Source organism: Oncorhynchus kisutch, unplaced genomic scaffold (assembly GCF_002021735.2).
Source record: "Oncorhynchus kisutch isolate 150728-3 unplaced genomic scaffold, Okis_V2 scaffold3733, whole genome shotgun sequence".
Lineage (NCBI taxonomy): Eukaryota > Metazoa > Chordata > Actinopteri > Salmoniformes > Salmonidae > Oncorhynchus > Oncorhynchus kisutch.
The window spans coordinates 218619-243557 of record NW_022265678.1 but is presented as its reverse complement, the minus strand read 5'-3'; the positions used below and the strand labels follow the sequence as shown (position 1 = coordinate 243557).

The following is a 24939-nucleotide window of genomic DNA, read 5'->3' as shown; positions in this document are numbered from 1 at the left end:
GAGGTTATAGACCTACAGATCATATTATATGAGGCTATATGAGAGGTTATAGACCTACAGGTCATATTATATGAGGCTATATGAGAGGTTATAGACCTACAGATCATATTATATGAGAGGTTATAGACCTACAGATCATATTATATGAGGCTATATGAGAGGTTATAGACCTACAGATCATATTATATGAGAGGTTATAGACCTACAGATCATATTATATGAGAGGTTATAGACCTACAGATCATATTATATGAGGCTATATGAGAGGTTATAGACCTACAGGTCATATTATATGAGGCTATATGAGAGGTTATAGACCTACAGATCATATTATATGAGGCTATATGAGAGGTTATAGACCTACAGATCATATTATATGAGGCTATATGAGAGGTTATAGACCTACAGGTCATATTATATGAGGCTATATGAGAGGTTATAGACCTACAGATCATATTATATGAGGCTATATGAGAGGTTATAGACCTACAGATCATATTATATGAGAGGTTATAGACCTACAGATCATATTATATGAGGCTATATGAGAGGTTATAGACCTACAGATCATATTATATGAGAGGTTATAGACCTACAGATCATATTATATGAGAGGTTATAGACCTACAGATCATATTATATGAGGCTATATGAGAGGTTATAGACCTACAGGTCATATTATATGAGGCTATATGAGAGGTTATAGACCTACAGATCATATTATATGAGAGGTTATAGACCTACAGATCATATTATATGAGGCTATATGAGAGGTTATAGACCTACAGATCATATTATATGAGGCTATATGAGAGGTTATAGACCTACAGATCATATTATATGAGGCTATATGAGAGGTTATAGACCTACAGATCATATTATATGAGAGGTTATAGACCTACAGATCATATTATATGAGGCTATATGAGAGGTTATAGACCTACAGGTCATATTATATGAGAGGTTATAGACCTACAGATCATATTATATGAGGCTATATGAGAGGTTATAGACCTACAGATCATATTATATGAGAGGTTATAGACCTACAGATCATATTATATGAGGCTATATGAGAGGTTATAGACCTACAGATCATATTATATGAGAGGTTATAGACCTACAGATCATATTATATGAGGCTATATGAGAGGTTATAGACCTACAGGTCATATTATATGAGAGGTTATAGACCTACAGATCATATTATATGAGAGGTTATAGACCTACAGATCATATTATATGAGAGGTTATAGACCTACAGATCATATTATATGAGGCTATATGAGAGGTTATAGACCTACAGGTCATATTATATGAGGCTATATGAGAGGTTATAGACCTACAGATCATATTATATGAGAGGTTATAGACCTACAGATCATATTATATGAGGCTATATGAGAGGTTATAGACCTACAGATCATATTATATGAGGCTATATGAGAGGTTATAGACCTACAGATCATATTATATGAGGCTATATGAGAGGTTATAGACCTACAGATCATATTATATGAGAGGTTATAGACCTACAGATCATATTATATGAGGCTATATGAGAGGTTATAGACCTACAGATCATATTATATGAGAGGTTATAGACCTACAGATCATATTATATGAGGCTATATGAGAGGTTATAGACCTACAGATCATATTATATGAGAGGTTATAGACCTACAGATCATATTATATGAGGCTATATGAGAGGTTATAGACCTACAGATCATATTATATGAGAGGTTATAGACCTACAGATCATATTATATGAGAGGTTATAGACCTACAGATCATATTATATGAGGCTATATGAGAGGTTATAGACCTACAGATCATATTATATGAGGCTATATGAGAGGTTATAGACCTACAGGTCATATTATATGAGGCTATATGAGAGGTTATAGACCTACAGATCATATTATATGAGGCTATATGAGAGGTTATAGACCTACAGATCATATTATATGAGGCTATATGAGAGGTTATAGACCTACAGGTCATATTATATGAGGCTATATGAGAGGTTATAGACCTACAGGTCATATTATATGAGAGGTTATAGACCTACAGGTCATATTATATGAGAGGTTATAGACCTACAGATCATATTATATGAGAGGTTATAGACCTACAGATCATATTATATGAGAGGTTATAGACCTACAGATCATATTATATGAGAGGTTATAGACCTACAGATCATATTATATGAGGCTATATGAGAGGTTATAGACCTACAGGTCATATTATATGAGGCTATATGAGAGGTTATAGACCTACAGATCATATTATATGAGAGGTTATAGACCTACAGATCATATTATATGAGAGGTTATAGACCTACAGGTCATATTATATGAGGCTATATGAGAGGTTATAGACCTACAGGTCATATTATATGAGGCTATATGAGAGGTTATAGACCTACAGATCATATTATATGAGGCTATATGAGAGCTTATAGACCTACAGATCATATTAAATGAGGCTATATGAGAGGTTATAGACCTACAGATCATATTATATGAGAGGTTATAGACCTACAGATCATATTATATGAGAGGTTATAGACCTACAGGTCATATTATATGAGGCTATATGAGAGGTTATAGACCTACAGGTCATATTATATGAGGCTATATGAGAGGTTATAGACCTACAGATCATATTATATGAGGCTATATGAGAGGTTATAGACCTACAGATCATATTATATGAGGCTATATGAGAGGTTATAGACCTACAGATCATATTATATGAGAGGTTATAGACCTACAGATCATATTATATGAGGCTATATGAGAGGTTATAGACCTACAGGTCATATTATATGAGGCTATATGAGAGGTTATAGACCTACAGATCATATTATATGAGGCTATATGAGAGGTTATAGACCTACAGATCATATTATATGAGAGGTTATAGACCTACAGATCATATTATATGAGAGGTTATAGACCTACAGATCATATTATATGAGAGGTTATAGACCTACAGATCATATTATATGAGAGGTTATAGACCTACAGGTCATATTATATGAGGCTATATGAGAGGTTATAGACCTACAGATCATATTATATGAGGCTATATGAGAGGTTATAGACCTACAGATCATATTATATGAGGCTATATGAGAGGTTATAGACCTACAGGTCATATTATATGAGGCTATATGAGAGGTTATAGACCTACAGGTCATATTATATGAGAGGTTATAGACCTACAGGTCATATTATATGAGAGGTTATAGACCTACAGATCATATTATATGAGAGGTTATAGACCTACAGATCATATTATATGAGAGGTTATAGACCTACAGATCATATTATATGAGAGGTTATAGACCTACAGATCATATTATATGAGGCTATATGAGAGGTTATAGACCTACAGGTCATATTATATGAGGCTATATGAGAGGTTATAGACCTACAGATCATATTATATGAGAGGTTATAGACCTACAGATCATATTATATGAGAGGTTATAGACCTACAGGTCATATTATATGAGGCTATATGAGAGGTTATAGACCTACAGGTCATATTATATGAGAGGTTATAGACCTACAGATCATATTATATGAGGCTATATGAGAGCTTATAGACCTACAGATCATATTAAATGAGGCTATATGAGAGGTTATAGACCTACAGATCATATTATATGAGAGGTTATAGACCTACAGATCATATTATATGAGAGGTTATAGACCTACAGGTCATATTATATGAGGCTATATGAGAGGTTATAGACCTACAGGTCATATTATATGAGGCTATATGAGAGGTTATAGACCTACAGATCATATTATATGAGGCTATATGAGAGGTTATAGACCTACAGATCATATTATATGAGGCTATATGAGAGGTTATAGACCTACAGATCATATTATATGAGAGGTTATAGACCTACAGATCATATTATATGAGGCTATATGAGAGGTTATAGACCTACAGGTCATATTATATGAGGCTATATGAGAGGTTATAGACCTACAGATCATATTATATGAGGCTATATGAGAGGTTATAGACCTACAGATCATATTATATGAGAGGTTATAGACCTACAGATCATATTATATGAGAGGTTATAGACCTACAGATCATATTATATGAGAGGTTATAGACCTACAGATCATATTATATGAGAGGTTATAGACCTACAGGTCATATTATATGAGGCTATATGAGAGGTTATAGACCTACAGATCATATTATATGAGGCTATATGAGAGGTTATAGACCTACAGATCATATTATATGAGGCTATATGAGAGGTTATAGACCTACAGGTCATATTATATGAGGCTATATGAGAGGTTATAGACCTACAGGTCATATTATATGAGAGGTTATAGACCTACAGGTCATATTATATGAGAGGTTATAGACCTACAGATCATATTATATGAGAGGTTATAGACCTACAGATCATATTATATGAGAGGTTATAGACCTACAGATCATATTATATGAGAGGTTATAGACCTACAGATCATATTATATGAGGCTATATGAGAGGTTATAGACCTACAGGTCATATTATATGAGGCTATATGAGAGGTTATAGACCTACAGATCATATTATATGAGAGGTTATAGACCTACAGATCATATTATATGAGAGGTTATAGACCTACAGGTCATATTATATGAGGCTATATGAGAGGTTATAGACCTACAGGTCATATTATATGAGGCTATATGAGAGGTTATAGACCTACAGATCATATTATATGAGGCTATATGAGAGGTTATAGACCTACAGATCATATTATATGAGGCTATATGAGAGGTTATAGACCTACAGATCATATTATATGAGAGGTTATAGACCTACAGATCATATTATATGAGAGGTTATAGACCTACAGATCATATTATATGAGGCTATATGAGAGGTTATAGACCTACAGATCATATTATATGAGGCTATATGAGAGGTTATAGACCTACAGATCATATTATATGAGGCTATATGAGAGGTTATAGACCTACAGATCATATTATATGAGAGGTTATAGACCTACAGATCATATTATATGAGGCTATATGAGAGGTTATAGACCTACAGGTCATATTATATGAGGCTATATGAGAGGTTATAGACCTACAGATCATATTATATGAGGCTATATGAGAGGTTATAGACCTACAGATCATATTATATGAGAGGTTATAGACCTACAGATCATATTATATGAGAGGTTATAGACCTACAGATCATATTATATGAGAGGTTATAGACCTACAGATCATATTATATGAGAGGTTATAGACCTACAGGTCATATTATATGAGGCTATATGAGAGGTTATAGACCTACAGATCATATTATATGAGGCTATATGAGAGGTTATAGACCTACAGATCATATTATATGAGGCTATATGAGAGGTTATAGACCTACAGGTCATATTATATGAGGCTATATGAGAGGTTATAGACCTACAGGTCATATTATATGAGAGGTTATAGACCTACAGGTCATATTATATGAGAGGTTATAGACCTACAGATCATATTATATGAGAGGTTATAGACCTACAGATCATATTATATGAGAGGTTATAGACCTACAGATCATATTATATGAGAGGTTATAGACCTACAGATCATATTATATGAGGCTATATGAGAGGTTATAGACCTACAGGTCATATTATATGAGGCTATATGAGAGGTTATAGACCTACAGATCATATTATATGAGAGGTTATAGACCTACAGATCATATTATATGAGAGGTTATAGACCTACAGGTCATATTATATGAGGCTATATGAGAGGTTATAGACCTACAGGTCATATTATATGAGGCTATATGAGAGGTTATAGACCTACAGATCATATTATATGAGGCTATATGAGAGGTTATAGACCTACAGATCATATTAATGAGGCTATATGAGAGGTTATAGACCTACAGATCATATTATATGAGAGGTTATAGACCTACAGATCATATTATATGAGAGGTTATAGACCTACAGGTCATATTATATGAGGCTATATGAGAGGTTATAGACCTACAGGTCATATTATATGAGGCTATATGAGAGGTTATAGACCTACAGATCATATTATATGAGGCTATATGAGAGGTTATAGACCTACAGATCATATTATATGAGGCTATATGAGAGGTTATAGACCTACAGATCATATTATATGAGAGGTTATAGACCTACAGATCATATTATATGAGGCTATATGAGAGGTTATAGACCTACAGGTCATATTATATGAGGCTATATGAGAGGTTATAGACCTACAGATCATATTATATGAGGCTATATGAGAGGTTATAGACCTACAGATCATATTATATGAGAGGTTATAGACCTACAGATCATATTATATGAGAGGTTATAGACCTACAGATCATATTATATGAGAGGTTATAGACCTACAGGTCATATTATATGAGGCTATATGAGAGGTTATAGACCTACAGGTCATATTATATGAGGCTATATGAGAGGTTATAGACCTACAGATCATATTATATGAGGCTATATGAGAGGTTATAGACCTACAGATCATATTATATGAGGCTATATGAGAGGTTATAGACCTACAGATCATATTATATGAGAGGTTATAGACCTACAGATCATATTATATGAGGCTATATGAGAGGTTATAGACCTACAGGTCATATTATATGAGGCTATATGAGAGGTTATAGACCTACAGATCATATTATATGAGGCTATATGAGAGGTTATAGACCTACAGATCATATTATATGAGAGGTTATAGACCTACAGATCATATTATATGAGAGGTTATAGACCTACAGATCATATTATATGAGAGGTTATAGACCTACAGATCATATTATATGAGAGGTTATAGACCTACAGGTCATATTATATGAGGCTATATGAGAGGTTATAGACCTACAGATCATATTATATGAGGCTATATGAGAGGTTATAGACCTACAGATCATATTATATGAGGCTATATGAGAGGTTATAGACCTACAGGTCATATTATATGAGGCTATATGAGAGGTTATAGACCTACAGGTCATATTATATGAGAGGTTATAGACCTACAGGTCATATTATATGAGAGGTTATAGACCTACAGATCATATTATATGAGAGGTTATAGACCTACAGATCATATTATATGAGAGGTTATAGACCTACAGATCATATTATATGAGAGGTTATAGACCTACAGATCATATTATATGAGGCTATATGAGAGGTTATAGACCTACAGGTCATATTATATGAGGCTATATGAGAGGTTATAGACCTACAGATCATATTATATGAGAGGTTATAGACCTACAGATCATATTATATGAGAGGTTATAGACCTACAGGTCATATTATATGAGGCTATATGAGAGGTTATAGACCTACAGGTCATATTATATGAGGCTATATGAGAGGTTATAGACCTACAGATCATATTATATGAGGCTATATGAGAGGTTATAGACCTACAGATCATATTAATGAGGCTATATGAGAGGTTATAGACCTACAGATCATATTATATGAGAGGTTATAGACCTACAGATCATATTATATGAGAGGTTATAGACCTACAGGTCATATTATATGAGGCTATATGAGAGGTTATAGACCTACAGATCATATTATATGAGGCTATATGAGAGGTTATAGACCTACAGATCATATTATATGAGGCTATATGAGAGGTTATAGACCTACAGATCATATTATATGAGAGGTTATAGACCTACAGATCATATTATATGAGGCTATATGAGAGGTTATAGACCTACAGGTCATATTATATGAGGCTATATGAGAGGTTATAGACCTACAGATCATATTATATGAGGCTATATGAGAGGTTATAGACCTACAGATCATATTATATGAGAGGTTATAGACCTACAGATCATATTATATGAGAGGTTATAGACCTACAGATCATATTATATGAGAGGTTATAGACCTACAGATCATATTATATGAGAGGTTATAGACCTACAGGTCATATTATATGAGGCTATATGAGAGGTTATAGACCTACAGATCATATTATATGAGGCTATATGAGAGGTTATAGACCTACAGATCATATTATATGAGGCTATATGAGAGGTTATAGACCTACAGGTCATATTATATGAGGCTATATGAGAGGTTATAGACCTACAGGTCATATTATATGAGAGGTTATAGACCTACAGGTCATATTATATGAGAGGTTATAGACCTACAGATCATATTATATGAGAGGTTATAGACCTACAGATCATATTATATGAGAGGTTATAGACCTACAGATCATATTATATGAGAGGTTATAGACCTACAGATCATATTATATGAGGCTATATGAGAGGTTATAGACCTACAGGTCATATTATATGAGGCTATATGAGAGGTTATAGACCTACAGATCATATTATATGAGAGGTTATAGACCTACAGATCATATTATATGAGAGGTTATAGACCTACAGGTCATATTATATGAGGCTATATGAGAGGTTATAGACCTACAGGTCATATTATATGAGGCTATATGAGAGGTTATAGACCTACAGATCATATTATATGAGGCTATATGAGAGCTTATAGACCTACAGATCATATTAATGAGGCTATATGAGAGGTTATAGACCTACAGATCATATTATATGAGAGGTTATAGACCTACAGATCATATTATATGAGAGGTTATAGACCTACAGTCATATTATATGAGGCTATATGAGAGGTTATAGACCTACAGGTCATATTATATGAGGCTATATGAGAGGTTATAGACCTACAGATCATATTATATGAGGCTATATGAGAGGTTATAGACCTACAGATCATATTATATGAGGCTATATGAGAGGTTATAGACCTACAGATCATATTATATGAGGCTATATGAGAGGTTATAGACCTACAGATCATATTATATGAGAGGTTATAGACCTACAGATCATATTATATGAGGCTATATGAGAGGTTATAGACCTACAGGTCATATTATATGAGGCTATATGAGAGGTTATAGACCTACAGATCATATTATATGAGGCTATATGAGAGGTTATAGACCTACAGATCATATTATATGAGAGGTTATAGACCTACAGATCATATTATATGAGAGGTTATAGACCTACAGATCATATTATATGAGAGGTTATAGACCTACAGATCATATTATATGAGAGGTTATAGACCTACAGGTCATATTATATGAGGCTATATGAGAGGTTATAGACCTACAGATCATATTATATGAGGCTATATGAGAGGTTATAGACCTACAGATCATATTATATGAGGCTATATGAGAGGTTATAGACCACAGGTCATATTATATGAGGCTATATGAGAGGTTATAGACCTACAGGTCATATTATATGAGAGGTTATAGACCTACAGGTCATATTCTATGAGAGGTTATAGACCTACAGATCATATTATATGAGAGGTTATAGACCTACAGATCATATTATATGAGAGGTTATAGACCTACAGATCATATTATATGAGAGGTTATAGACCTACAGATCATATTATATGAGGCTATATGAGAGGTTTATAGACCTACAGGTCATATTATATGAGGCTATATGAAGAGGTTATAGACCTACAGATCATATTATATGAGAGGTTATAGACCTACAGAATCATATTATATGAGAGGTTATAGACCTACAGGTCATATATATGAGGCTATATGAGAGGTCTATAGACTACAGGTAATATTATATGAGGCTATATGAGAGGTTATAGACCTACAGGACCATATTATATGAGGCCTATATGAGAGGTTATAGACCTACAGACCATATTATATGAGGCTATATGAGAGCTTATAGACCTACAGATCATATAATGAGGCTATATGAGAGGTTATAGACCTACAGATCATATTATGAGAGAGTTATAGACCCTACAGATCATATTTATTAAGGTTATAGACCTACAGATCATATTATATGAGGCTATATGAGAGGTTATAGACCTACAGATCATATTATATGAGAGGTTATAGACCTACAGATCATATTATATGAGAGGTTATAGACCTACAGATCATATTATATGAGGCTATATGAGAGGTTATAGACCTACAGGTCATATTATATGAGGCTATATGAGAGGGTTATAGACCTACAGATCATATTATATGAGAGGTTATAGACCTACAGATCAATATTATATGAGGCTATATGAGAGGTTTATAGACCTACAGATCATATTATATGAGGCTATATGAGAGGTTATAGACCTACAGATCATATTATATGAGGCTATATGAGAGGTTATAGACCTACAGATCAAATATTATATGAAGAGGTTCATAGACCTACAGATCATATTATATGAGGCTATATGAGAGGTTATAGACCTACAGGTCATATATATGAGAGGCTATATTAAGAGGTATAGACGAATCATATTATATGAGGCTAATAGAGTTATAGACCTACAGATCATATTATATGAAGAGGTTTATAGACCTACAGATCATATTATATGGGTAGACCTACAGATAATGAGAAGGTTATAAGACCTACAGATCATATTATATGAGAGGTTATAGACCTACACAGATCATATTATAATGAGCTATATGCAGAGGTTATAGACCTATCGGTCATATATGGCATATGAAGAGGGCTTATAGACCTACAAGATCATAATTATATGAAGGTTATAACCTACAGATCATATTATATGAGAGGTTATAGACGCTACAAGATCATATTATATGAGGGCTATTTATGAGAGGTTATAGACCCTACAGGTCATATTATTCATGAAGGCTATATGAAGGGTTTATAGACGCTACAGATCAATCATTATAGGATGAGAGGTTATAGACCTACCAGATCATATTATATCAGGCTATATGAGAGGTTATAGACCTACAGATCATATTATATGAGGCTATATGAGAGGTTATAGACTACAGATCATATTATATGAGGCCTATATGCAAGGTTATAGACCTACAGATCATATTATATGAGAGGTTATAGACCTACAGATCATATTAAATATGAGGCTATATGAGAGGTTATAGACCTACAGATCATATTATATGAGAGGTTATAGACCTACAGATCATATTATATGAGGCTATATGAGAGGTTATAGACCTACAGATCATATTATATGAGAGGTTATATACCTACAGATCATATTATATGAGAGGTTATAGACCTACAGATCATATTATATGAGCTATATGAGAGGTTTATAGACCTACAGATCATATTATATGAGGCTATATGAGAGGTTATAGACCTACAGGTCATATTATATGAGGCTATATGAGAGGTTATAGACCTACAGATCATATTATATGAGGCTATATGAGAGGTTATAGACCTACAGATCATATTATATGAGGCTATATGAGAGGTTATAGACCTACAGGTCATATTATATGAGGCTATATGAGAGGTTATAGACCTACAGGTCATATTATATGAGAGGTTATAGACCTACAGGTCATATTATATGAGAGGTTATAGACCTACAGATCATATTATATGAGAGGTTATAGACCTACAGATCATATTATATGAGAGGTTATAGACCTACAGATCATATTATATGAGAGGTTATAGACCTACAGATCATATTATATGAGGCTATATGAGAGGTTATAGACCTACAGGCCATATTATATGAGGCTATATGAGAGGTTATAGACCTACAGATCATATTATATGAGAGGTTATAGACCTACAGATCATATTATATGAGAGGTTATAGACCTACAGGTCATATTATATGAGGCTATATGAGAGGTTATAGACCTACAGGTCATATTATATGAGGCTATATGAGAGGTTTTAGACCTACAGATCATATTATATGAGGCTATATGTGAGCTTATAGACCTACAGATCATATTAAATGAGGCTATATGAGAGGTTATAGACCTACAGATCATATTATATGAGAGGTTATAGACCTACAGATCATATTATATGAGAGGTTATAGACCTACAGGTCATATTATATGAGGCTATATGAGAGGTTATAGACCTACAGGTCATATTATATGAGGCTATATGAGAGGTTATAGACCTACAGATCATATTATATGAGGCTATATGAGAGGTTATAGACCTACAGATCATATTATATGAGGCTATATGAGAGGTTATAGACCTACAGATCATATTATATGAGAGGTTATAGACCTACAGATCATATTATATGAGGCTATATGAGAGGTTATAGACCTACAGGTCATATTATATGAGGCTATATGAGAGGTTATAGACCTACAGACCATATTATATGAGGCTATATGAGAGGTTATAGACCTACAGATCATATTATATGAGAGGTTATAGACCTACAGATCATATTATATGAGAGGTTATAGACCTACAGATCATATTATATGAGAGGTTATAGACCTACAGATCATATTATATGAGAGGTTATAGACCTACAGGTCATATTATATGAGGCTATATGAGAGGTTATAGACCTACAGATCATATTATATGAGGCTATATGAGAGGTTATAGACCTACAGATCATATTATATGAGGCTATATGAGAGGTTATAGACCTACAGGTCATATTATATGAGGCTATATGAGAGGTTATAGACCTACAGGTCATATTATATGAGAGGTTATAGACCTACAGGTCATATTATATGAGAGGTTATAGACCTACAGATCATATTATATGAGAGGTTATAGACCTACAGATCATATTATATGAGAGGTTATAGACCTACAGATCATATTATATGAGAGGTTATAGACCTACAGATCATATTATATGAGGCTATATGAGAGGTTATAGACCTACAGGTCATATTATATGAGGCTATATGAGAGGTTATAGACCTACAGATCATAGTATATGAGAGGTTATAGACCTACAGATCATATTATATGAGAGGTTATAGACCTACAGGTCATATTATATGAGGCTATATGAGAGGTTATAGACCTACAGGTCATATTATATGAGGCTATATGAGAGGTTATAGACCTACAGATCATATTATATGAGGCTATATGAGAGCTTATAGACCTACAGATCATATTAAATGAGGCTATATGAGAGGTTATAGACCTACAGATCATATTATATGAGAGGTTATAGACCTACAGATCATATTATATGAGAGGTTATAGACCTACGGGTCATATTATATGAGGCTATATGAGAGGTTATAGACCTACAGATCATATTATATGAGGCTATATGAGAGGTTATAGACCTACAGATCATATTATATGAGGCTATATGAGAGGTTATAGACCTACAGATCATATTATATGAGAGGTTATAGACCTACAGATCATATTATATGAGGCTATATGAGAGGTTATAGACCTACAGGTCATATTATATGAGGCTATATGAGAGGTTATAGACCTACAGATCATATTATATGAGGCTATATGAGAGGTTATAGACCTACAGATCATATTATATGAGAGGTTATAGACCTACAGATCATATTATATGAGAGGTTATAGACCTACAGATCATATTATATGAGAGGTTATAGACCTACAGATCATATTATATGAGAGGTTATAGACCTACAGGTCATATTATATGAGGCTATATGAGAGGTTATAGACCTACAGATCATATTATATGAGGCTATATGAGAGGTTATAGACCTACAGATCATATTATATGAGGCTATATGAGAGGTTATAGACCTACAGGTCATATTATATGAGGCTATATGAGAGGTTATAGACCTACAGGTCATATTATATGAGGCTATATGAGAGGTTATAGACCTACAGATCATATTATATGAGGCTATATGAGAGGTTATAGACCTACAGATCATATTATATGAGGCTATATGAGAGGTTATAGACCTACAGATCATATTATATGAGAGGTTATAGACCTACAGATCATATTATATGAGGCTATATAGAGGTTATAGACCTACAGGTCATATTATATGAGGCTATATGAGAGGTTATAGACCTACAGACCATATTATATGAGGCTATATGAGAGGTTATAGACCTACAGATCATATTATATGAGAGGTTATAGACCTACAGATCATATTATATGAGAGGTTATAGACCTACAGATCATATTATATGAGAGGTTATAGACCTACAGATCATATTATATGAGAGGTTATAGACCTACAGGTCATATTATATGAGGCTATATGAGAGGTTATAGACCTACAGATCATATTATATGAGGCTATATGAGAGGTTATAGACCTACAGATCATATTATATGAGGCTATATGAGAGGTTATAGACCTACAGGTCATATTAATGAGGCTATATGAGAGGTTATAGACCTACAGGTCATATTATATGAGAGGTTATAGACCTACAGGTCATATTATATGAGAGGTTATAGACCTACAGATCATATTATATGAGAGGTTATAGACCTACAGATCATATTATATGAGAGGTTATAGACCTACAGATCATATTATATGAGAGGTTATAGACCTACAGATCATATTATATGAGGCTATATGAGAGGTTATAGACCTACAGGTCATATTATATGAGGCTATATGAGAGGTTATAGACCTACAGATCATAGTATATGAGAGGTTATAGACCTACAGATCTATATTATATGAGAGGTTATAGACCTACAGGTCATATTATATGAGGCTATATGAGAGGTTATAGACCTACAGGTCATATTATATGAGGCTATATGAGAGGTTATAGACCTACAGATCATATTATATGAGGCTATATGAGAGCTTATAGACCTACAGATCATATTAAATGAGGCTATATGAGAGGTTATAGACCTACAGATCATATTATATGAGAGGTTATAGACCTACAGATCATATTATATGAGAGGTTATAGACCTACGGGTCATATTATATGAGGCTATATGAGAGGTTATAGACCTACAGATCATATTATATGAGGCTATATGAGAGGTTATAGACCTACAGATCATATTATATGAGAGGTTATAGACCTACAGATCATATTATATGAGGCTATATGAGAGGTTATAGACCTACAGGTCATATTATATGAGGCTATATGAGAGGTTATAGACCTACAGATCATATTATATGAGGCTATATGAGAGGTTATAGACCTACAGATCATATTATATGAGAGGTTATAGACCTACAGATCATATTATATGAGAGGTTATAGACCTACAGATCATATTATATGAGAGTTATAGACCTACAGATCATATTATATGAGAGGTTATAGACCTACAGGTCATATTATATGAGGCTATATGAGAGGTTATAGACCTACAGATCATATTATATGAGGCTATATGAGAGGTTATAGACCTACAGATCATATTATTATGAGGCTATATGAGAGGTTATAGACCTACAGGTCATATTATATGAGGCTATATGAGAGGTTATAGACCTACAGGTCATATTATATGAGGCTATATGAGAGGTTATAGACCTACAGATCATATTATATGAGGCTATATGAGAGGTTATAGACCTACAGATCATATTATATGAGGCTATATGAGAGGTTATAGACCTACAGATCATATTATATGAGAGGTTATAGACCTACAGATCATATTATATGAGGCTATATGAGAGGTTATAGACCCTACAGGTCATATTATATGAGGCTATATGAGAGGTTATAGACCTACAGATCATATTATATGAGGCTATATGAGAGGTTATAGACCTACAGATCATATTATATGAGAGGTTATAGACCTACAGATCATATTATATGAGAGGTTATAGACCTACAGATCATATTATATGAGAGGTTATAGACCTACAGATCATATTATATGAGAGGTTATAGACCTACAGGTCATATTATATGAGGCTATATGAGAGGTTATAGACCTACAGATCATATTATATGAGGCTATATGAGAGGTTATAGACCTACAGATCATATATATGAGGCTATATGAGAGGTTATAGACCTACAGGTCATATTATATGAGGCTATATGAGAGGTTATAGACCTACAGGTCATATTATATGAGAGGTTATAGACCTACAGGTCATATTATATGAGAGGTTATAGACCTACAGATCATATTATATGAGAGGTTATAGACCTACAGATCATATTATATGAGAGGTTATAGACCTACAGATCATATTATATGAGAGGTTATAGACCTACAGATCATATATATGAGGCTATATGAGAGGTTTATAGACCTACAGGTCATATTATATGAGGCTATATGAGAGGTTATAGACCTACAGATCATATTATATGAGAGGTTATAGACCTACAGATCATATTATATGAGAGGTTTATAGACCTACAGGTCATATTATATGAGGCTATATGAGAGGTTATAGACCTACAGGTCATATTATATGAGGCTATATGAGAGGTTATAGACCTACAGATCATATTATATGAGGCTATATGAGAGCTTATAGACCTACAGATCATATTAAATGAGGCTATATGAGAGGTTATAGACCTACAGATCATATTATATGAGAGGTTATAGACCTACAGATCATATTATATGAGAGGTTATAGACCTACAGGTCATATTATATGAGGCTATATGAGAGGTTATAGACCTACAGGTCATATTATATGAGGCTATATGAGAGGTTATAGACCTACAGATCATATTATATGAGGCTATATGAGAGGTTATAGACCTACAGATCATATTATATGAGGCTATATGAGAGGTTATAGACCTACAGATCATATTATATGAGAGGTTATAGACCTACAGCTCATATTATATGAGGCTATATGAGAGGTTATAGACCTACAGGTCATATTATATGAGGCTATATGAGAGGTTATAGACCTACAGATCATATTATATGAGGCTATATGAGAGGTTATAGACCTACAGATCATATTATATGAGAGGTTATAGACCTACAGATCATATTCTATGAGAGGTTATAGACCTACAGGTCATATTATATGAGGCTATATGAGAGGTTATAGACCTACAGGTCATATTATATGAGGCTATATGAGAGGTTATAGAACTACAGATCATATTATATGAGGCTATATGAGAGGTTATAGACCTACAGATCATATTATATGAGGCTATATGAGAGGTTATAGACCTACAGATCATATTATATGAGAGGTTATAGACCTACAGATCATATTATATGAGGCTATATGAGAGGTTATAGACCTACAGGTCATATTATATGAGGCTATATGAGAGGTTATAGACCTACAGATCATATTATATGAGGCTATATGAGAGGTTATAGACCTACAGATCATATTATATGAGAGGTTATAGACCTACAGATCATATTATATGAGAGGTTATAGACCTACAGATCATATTATATGAGAGGTTATAGACCTACAGATCATATTATATGAGAGGTTATAGACCTACAGGTCATATTATATGAGGCTATATGAGAGGTTATAGACCTACAGATCATATTATATGAGGCTATATGGGAGGTTATAGACCTACAGATCATATTATATGAGGCTATATGAGAGGTTATAGACCTACAGGTCATATTATATGAGGCTATATGAGAGGTTATAGACCTACAGGTCATATTATATGAGAGGTTATAGACCTACAGGTCATATTATATGAGAGGTTATAGACCTACAGATCATATTATATGAGAGGTTATAGACCTACAGATCATATTATATGAGAGGTTATAGACCTACAGATCATATTATATGAGAGGTTATAGACCTACAGATCATATTATATGAGGCTATATGAGAGGTTATAGACCTACAGGTCATATTATATGAGGCTATATGAGAGGTTATAGACCTACAGATCATATTATATGAGCGGTTATAGACCTACAGATCATATTATAAGAGATTATAGACCTACAGGTCATATTATATGAGGCTATATGAGAGGTTATAGACCTACAGGTCATATTATATGAGGCTATATGAGAGGTTATAGACCTACAGGTCATATTATATGAGGCTATATGAGAGGTTATAGACCTACAGGTCATATTAAATTAGGCTATATGTGAGGTTATAGACCTACAGATCATATTATATGAGGCTATATGAGAGGTTATAGACCTACAGATCATATTATATGAGGCTATATGAGAGGTTATAGACCTACAGATCATATTATATGAGAGGTTATAGACCTACAGATCATATTATATGAGAGGTTATAGACCTACAGATCATATTATATGAGAGGTTATAGACCTACAGATCATATTATATGAGAGGTTATAGACCTACAGGTCATATTATATGAGGCTATATGAGAGGTTATAGACCTACAGATCATATTATATGAGGCTATATGAGAGGTTATAGACCTACAGATCATATTATATGAGGCTATATGAGAGGTTATAGACCTACAGGTCATATTATATGAGGCTATATGAGAGGTTATAGACCTACAGGTCATATTATATGAGAGGTTATAGACCTACAGGTCATATTATATGAGAGGTTATAGACCTACAGATCATATTATATGAGAGGTTATAGACCTACAGATCATATTATATGAGAGGTTATAGACCTACAGATCATATTATATGAGAGGTTATAGACCTACAGATCATATTATATGAGGCTATATGAGAGGTTATAGACCTACAGGTCATATTATATGAGGCTATATGAGAGGTTATAGACCTACAGATCATATTATATGAGCGGTTATAGACCTACAGATCATATTATATGAGAGGTTATAGACCTACAGGTCATATATATGAGGCTATATGAGAGGTTATAGACCTACAGGTCATATTATATGAGGCTATATGAGAGGTTATAGACCTACAGATCATATTATATGAGGCTATATGAGAGCTTATAGACCTACAGATCATATTAAATGAGGCTATATGAGAGGTTATAGACCTACAGATCATATTATATGAGAGGTTATAGACCTACAGATCATATTATATGAGAGGTTATAGACCTACAGGTCATATTATATGAGGCTATATGAGAGGTTATAGACCTACAGGTCATATTAAATTAGGCTATATGAGAGGTTATAGACCTACAGATCATATTATATGAGGCTATATGAGAGGTTATAGACCTACAGATCATATTATATGAGGCTATATGAGAGGTTATAGACCTACAGATCATATTATATGAGAGGTTATAGACCTACAGATCATATTATATGAGGCTATATGAGAGGTTATAGACCTACAGGTCATATTATATGAGGCTATATGAGAGGTTATAGACCTACAGATCATATTATATGAGGCTATATGAGAGGTTATAGACCTACAGGTCATATTATATGAGGCTATATGAGAGGTTATAGACCTACAGATCATATTATATGAGAGGTTATAGACCTACAGATCATATTATATGAGAGGTTATAGACCTACAGATCATATTATATGAGAGGTTATAGACCTACAGATCATATTATATGAGAGGTTATAGACCTACAGGTCATATTATATGAGGCTATATGAGAGGTTATAGACCTACAGATCATATTATATGAGGCTATATGAGAGGTTATAGACCTACAGATCATATTATATGAGAGGTTATAGACCTACAGATCATATTATATGAGGCTATATGAGAGGTTATAGACCTACAGGTCATATTATATGAGGCTATATGAGAGGTTATAGACCTACAGATCATATTATATGAGAGGTTATAGACCTACAGATCATATTATATGAGGCTATATGAGAGGTTATAGACCTACAGATCATATTATATGAGAGGTTATAGACCTACAGGTCATATTATATGAGGCTATATGAGAGGTTATAGACCTACAGATCATATTATATGAGGCTATATGAGAGGTTAAAGACCTACAGATCATATTATATGAGGCCATATGAGAGGTTATAGACCTACAGATCATATTATATGAGGCTATATGAGAGGTTATAGACCTACAGATCATATTATATGAGAGGTTATAGACCTACAGATCATATTATATGAGGCTATATGAGAGGTTATAGACCTACAGGTCATATTATATGAGGCTATATGAGAGGTTATAGACCTACAGATCATATTATATGAGAGGTTATAGACCTACAGATCATATTATATGAGAGGTTATAGACCTACAGATCATATTATATGAGAGGTTATAGACCTACAGATCATATTATATGAGAGGTTATAGACCTACAGGTCATATTATATGAGAGGTTATAGACCTACAGATCATATTATATGAGAGGTTATAGACCTACAGGTCATATTATATGAGGCTATATGAGAGGTTATAGACCTACAGGTCATATTATATGAGAGGTTATAGACCTACAGGTCATATTATATGAGGCTATATGGTCCTCTATTCTCTACCAGACTACTGTTCTGGCCCTTAACATTAGACTACTGTTCTGGTCCTCTCTTCTATAACATTAGACTACTGTTCTGGTCCTCTCTTCTATAACATTAGACTAATGTTCTGGTCCTCTCTTCTATAACATTAGACTACTGTTCTGGCCCTTCTATAACATTAGACTACTGTTCTGGTCCTCTCTTCTATAACATTAGACTACTGTTCTGGTCCTCTCTTCTATAACATTAGACTACTGTTCTGGTCCTCTCTTCTATAACATTAGAATACTGTTCTGGTCCTCTCTTCTATAACATTAGACTACTGTTCTGGTCCTCTATTCTCTACCAGACTACTGTTCTGGTCCTCTCTTCTATAACATTAGACTACTGTTCTGGTCCTCTCTTCTATAACATTAGACTACTGTTCTGGTCCTCTCTTCTATAACATTAGACTACTGTTCTGGTCCTCTCTTCTATAACATTAGACTACTGTTCTGGTCCTCTCTTCTATAACATTAGACTATTGTTCTGGCCCTTCTATACCATTAGACTACTGTTCTGGTCCTCTCTTCTATAACATTAGACTACTGTTCTGGTCCTCTCTTCTATAACATTAGACTACTGTTCTGGTCCTCTCTTCTATAACATTAGACTACTGTTCTGGTCCTCTCTTCTATAACATTAGACTACTGTTCTGGTCCTCTCTTCTATAACATTAGACTACTGTTCTGGTCCTCTCTTCTATAACATTAGACTACTGTTCTGGTCCTCTCTTCTATAACATTAGACTACTGTTCTGGCCCTTCTATAACATTAGACTACTGTTCTGGCCCTTCTATAACATTAGACTACTGTTCTGGCCCTCTATTCTATAACATTAGACTACTGTTCTGGCCCTCTCTTCTATAACATTAGACTACTGTTCTGGTCCTCTCTTCTATAACATTAGACTACTGTTCTGGTCCTCTCTTCTATAACATTAGACTACTGTTCTGGTCCTCTCTTCTATAACATTAGACTACTGTTCTGGCCCTCTATTCTATAACATTAGACTACTGGTCTGGCCCTTCTATAACATTAGACTACTGTTCTGGCCCTTCTATAACATTAGACTACTGTTCTGGCCCTCTCTTCTATAACATTAGACTACTGTTCTGGTCCTCTCTTCTATACCATTAGACTACTGTTCTGGTCCTCTCTTCTATAACATTACACTACTGTTCTGGTCCTCTCTTCTATAATATTAGACTACTGTTCTGGTCCTCTCTTCTATAACATTAGACTACTGTTCTGATCCTCTCTTCTGTAACATTAGACTACTGTTCTGGTCCTCTCTTCTATAACATTAGACTACTGTTCTGGTCCTCTCTTCTATAACATTAGACTACTGTTCTGGCCCTTCTATAACATTAGACTACTGTTCTGGTCCTCTCTTCTATAACATTAGACTACTGTTCTGGCCCTCTCTTCTATAACATTAGACTACTGTTCTGGCCCTTCTATAACATTAGACTACTGTTCTGGTCCTCTCTTCTATAACATTAGACTACTGTTCTGGTCCTCTCTTCTATACCATTAGACTACTGTTCTGGTCCTCTCTTCTATAACATTAGACTACTGTTCTGGTCCTCTCTTCTATAACATTACACTACTGTTCTGGTCCTCTCTTCTATAATATTAGACTACTGTTCTGGTCCTCTCTTCTATAACATTAGACTACTGTTCTGATCCTCTCTTCTATAACATTAGACTACTGTTCTGGTCCTCTCTTCTATAACATTAGACTACTGTTCTGGTCCTCTCTTCTATAACATTAGACTACTGTTCTGGCCCTTCTATAACATTAGACTACTGTTCTGGTCCTCTCTTCTATAACATTAGACTACTGTTCTGGCCCTCTCTTCTATAACATTAGACTACTGTTCTGGCCCTTCTATAACATTAGACTACTGTTCTGGGCCTCTCTTCTATAACATTAGACTACTGTTCTGGTCCTCTCTTCTATACCATTAGACTACTGTTCTGGTCCTCTCTTCTATAACATTAGACTACTGTTCTGGTCCTCTCTTCTATAACATTAGACTACTGTTCTGGTCCTCTCTTCTATAACATTAGACTATTGTTCTGGCCCTTCTATACCATTAGACTACTGTTCTGGTCCTCTCTTCTATAACATTAGACTACTGTTCTGGTCCTCTCTTCTATAACATTAGACTACTGTTCTGGTCCTCTCTTCTATAACATTAGACTACTGTTCTGGTCCTCTCTTCTATAACATTAGACTACTGTTCTGGTCCTCTCTTCTATAACATTAGACTACTGTTCTGGTCCTCTCTTCTATAACATTAGACTACTGTTCTGGTCCTCTCTTCTATAACATTAGACTACTGTTCTGGTTTCTCTTTATTTATTTAACCCAAAGTATCCCTTTAAGACCCCCCCAGATATCCCTTTAAGGCCCCCCCAGATACCCCTTCAAGACTCCCCCAGATATCCCTTTAAGACCCCCCCAGATATCCCTTTAAGACCCCCCCAGATGTCCCTTTAAGACTCCCCCAGATATCCCTTTAAGACCCCCCCCCAGATATCCCCAGATATCCCTTTAAGACCCCCCCAGATATCCCTTTAAGACCCCCCCAGATATCCCTTTAAGACTCCCCCAGATATCCCTTTAAGAATCCCCCAGATATCCCTTTAAGACCCCCCCCCCAGATATCCCTTTAAGACTCCCCCAGATATCCCTTTAAGACCCCCCCCAGATATCCCTTTAAAACCCCCCCAAATATCCCTTTAAAAAAAACACATATCCCTTTAAGACCCCCCCAGACACTTACCCTTCTCCTCTACATGCTGTCTAATGCGCTCCTCTGTAGATTGAGAGACAACAAATTAATATAAGAGTTAGCATCATGAACTCCACACACACACACACACACACACACAGAGATGTCCAAAATGAATGAATGTTGTGCATTAGATGACTTGACGCAGTCTCAGTGTGGATGAGCCTAGTAGGTGATTTATTGCTAACTTACATTTTAACGAAACAGTTTGTTATAAATCAGGGATTTGGATAAGCAGACCCTTGAGTCACTGCTGCCCATCATGTTGAGTTCCTTTTTTGGGGGGGCCCCACCTTAATTAAAGTTGCCCATCCCTGCCCTAAATAGTATGTAGTATAATTAGTACACAGTATGTCCTCAATAGTATGTAGTATGATGAGTACACAGTATGTCCTCAATAGTATGAAGTAAATGTAGACTACATTTAAAATAGTATTTAAATCCAGGTCTGACACACACATTGCCCACCTACCTGTATCCAGCTTAGTCTGAAGATCTAGATTTTTTTTCACTGTAAATACAAAGAAAACAGAAATGAATAAACCAAATAAATAAGATGCTGTATCGACACTCATAAAAACACTGAACCAAGCATGAGAGCACCAGCTGTTCCGGATGACTGTGCGATCACGCTCTCTGTAACTGATGTGAGTAAGACCTTTAAACAGGTTAACATTCGCAAAGTCATGGGGCCAGACGTCAAGGCTTTGTGATGGCCACTCCAATACCTTGACTTTGTTGTCCTTAAGCAATTTTGCCACAACTTTGGAAGTATGCTTGGGGTCATTGTCCATTTGGATGACCCATTTGTGACCAAGCTTCAACTTCCTGACTAATGTCTTGAGATGTTGCTTCAATGTATCCACATAATTTTCCAACCTCATGATGCCATCAATTATGTGAAGTGCACCAGCCCCTCCTGCAGCAAAGCACCCCCACAACATGATGCTGCCACCCCCGTGCTTCACGGTTGGGATGGTGTTCCTCAGCTTGCAAGCCTCCCCCTTTTTCCTCCAAACATAACAATGGTCATTATGGCCAAACGGTTCTGTTTTTGTTTCATCAGACCATAGGACATTTCTCCAAAAAGTACGATCTTTGTCCCCATGTACAGTTGCAAACCGTAGTCTGGCTTTTTTTATGGCGGTTTTGGAGCAATGGCTTCATCCTTGCTGAGCGGACTTTCAGGTTATGTCGATATAGAACTTGTTTTACTGTGGATATAGATACTTTTGTACCTGTTTCCTCCAGCATCTTCACAAGGCCCTTTGCTGCTGTTCTGGGATTGATTTTCACTTTTTGCACAAAAATATGTTAATCTATGAGACAGAATGCGTCTCCTTCCTGAGCGGTATGACGGCTGCGTGATCCCATGGTGTTTATACTTGCGTACTATTGTTTGTACAGATGAACGTGGTACCTTTAGGCGTTTGGAAATTGCTCCCAAGGATGAACCAGATTTGTGAAGGTCTACAATTTTTTTTCTGAGGTCTTGGCTGATTTCTTTTGATTTTCCCACAATGTCAAGCAAAGAGGCACTGAGTTTGAAGGTAGGCCTTGACCTTTTGATCTGTTGTTGATTATGGTGATGTTATTATTTATTAAAGGGCAGCTCCACGAGCAAATCTGCTTTTATTTTTAATGCACCTAGAACAAAGCCAAAAATAAATGTTATCTTTAACTCTGCATTGTTGGAAAAGGACCATTTCAGTGTTAGTCTACACCTGTTGTTTACGAAGCATGTGACAAATAAAATGTTATTTGAAACAGTACCTTAACAGTACCTTAACCTTAGTACC

At 34.7% G+C, this 24939-nt stretch overlaps 1 protein-coding gene across 6 annotated transcripts in view; it reads right to left on the bottom strand.

The window, feature by feature from the left end:
* The window catches only part of LOC116371838 (eukaryotic translation initiation factor 3 subunit A-like), a 105415-nt gene that overhangs the window by 53080 nt on the left and 27396 nt on the right, over positions 1–24939 (bottom strand). For all 6 annotated transcript variants that reach the window (XR_004209038.1, XR_004209035.1, XR_004209037.1 and 3 more), the window contains 2 exons: positions 23613–23651; positions 23132–23164 (listed from right to left, as the gene is read on the bottom strand). Coding sequence is in view for 2 of the 6 variants with exons in the window: in XM_031820903.1 (XP_031676763.1) it covers positions 23132–23164; positions 23613–23651 (72 nt within the window). In the remaining 4 variants the exon portion in view is untranslated. The remainder of the gene's footprint in view (positions 1–23131; positions 23165–23612; positions 23652–24939) is intronic.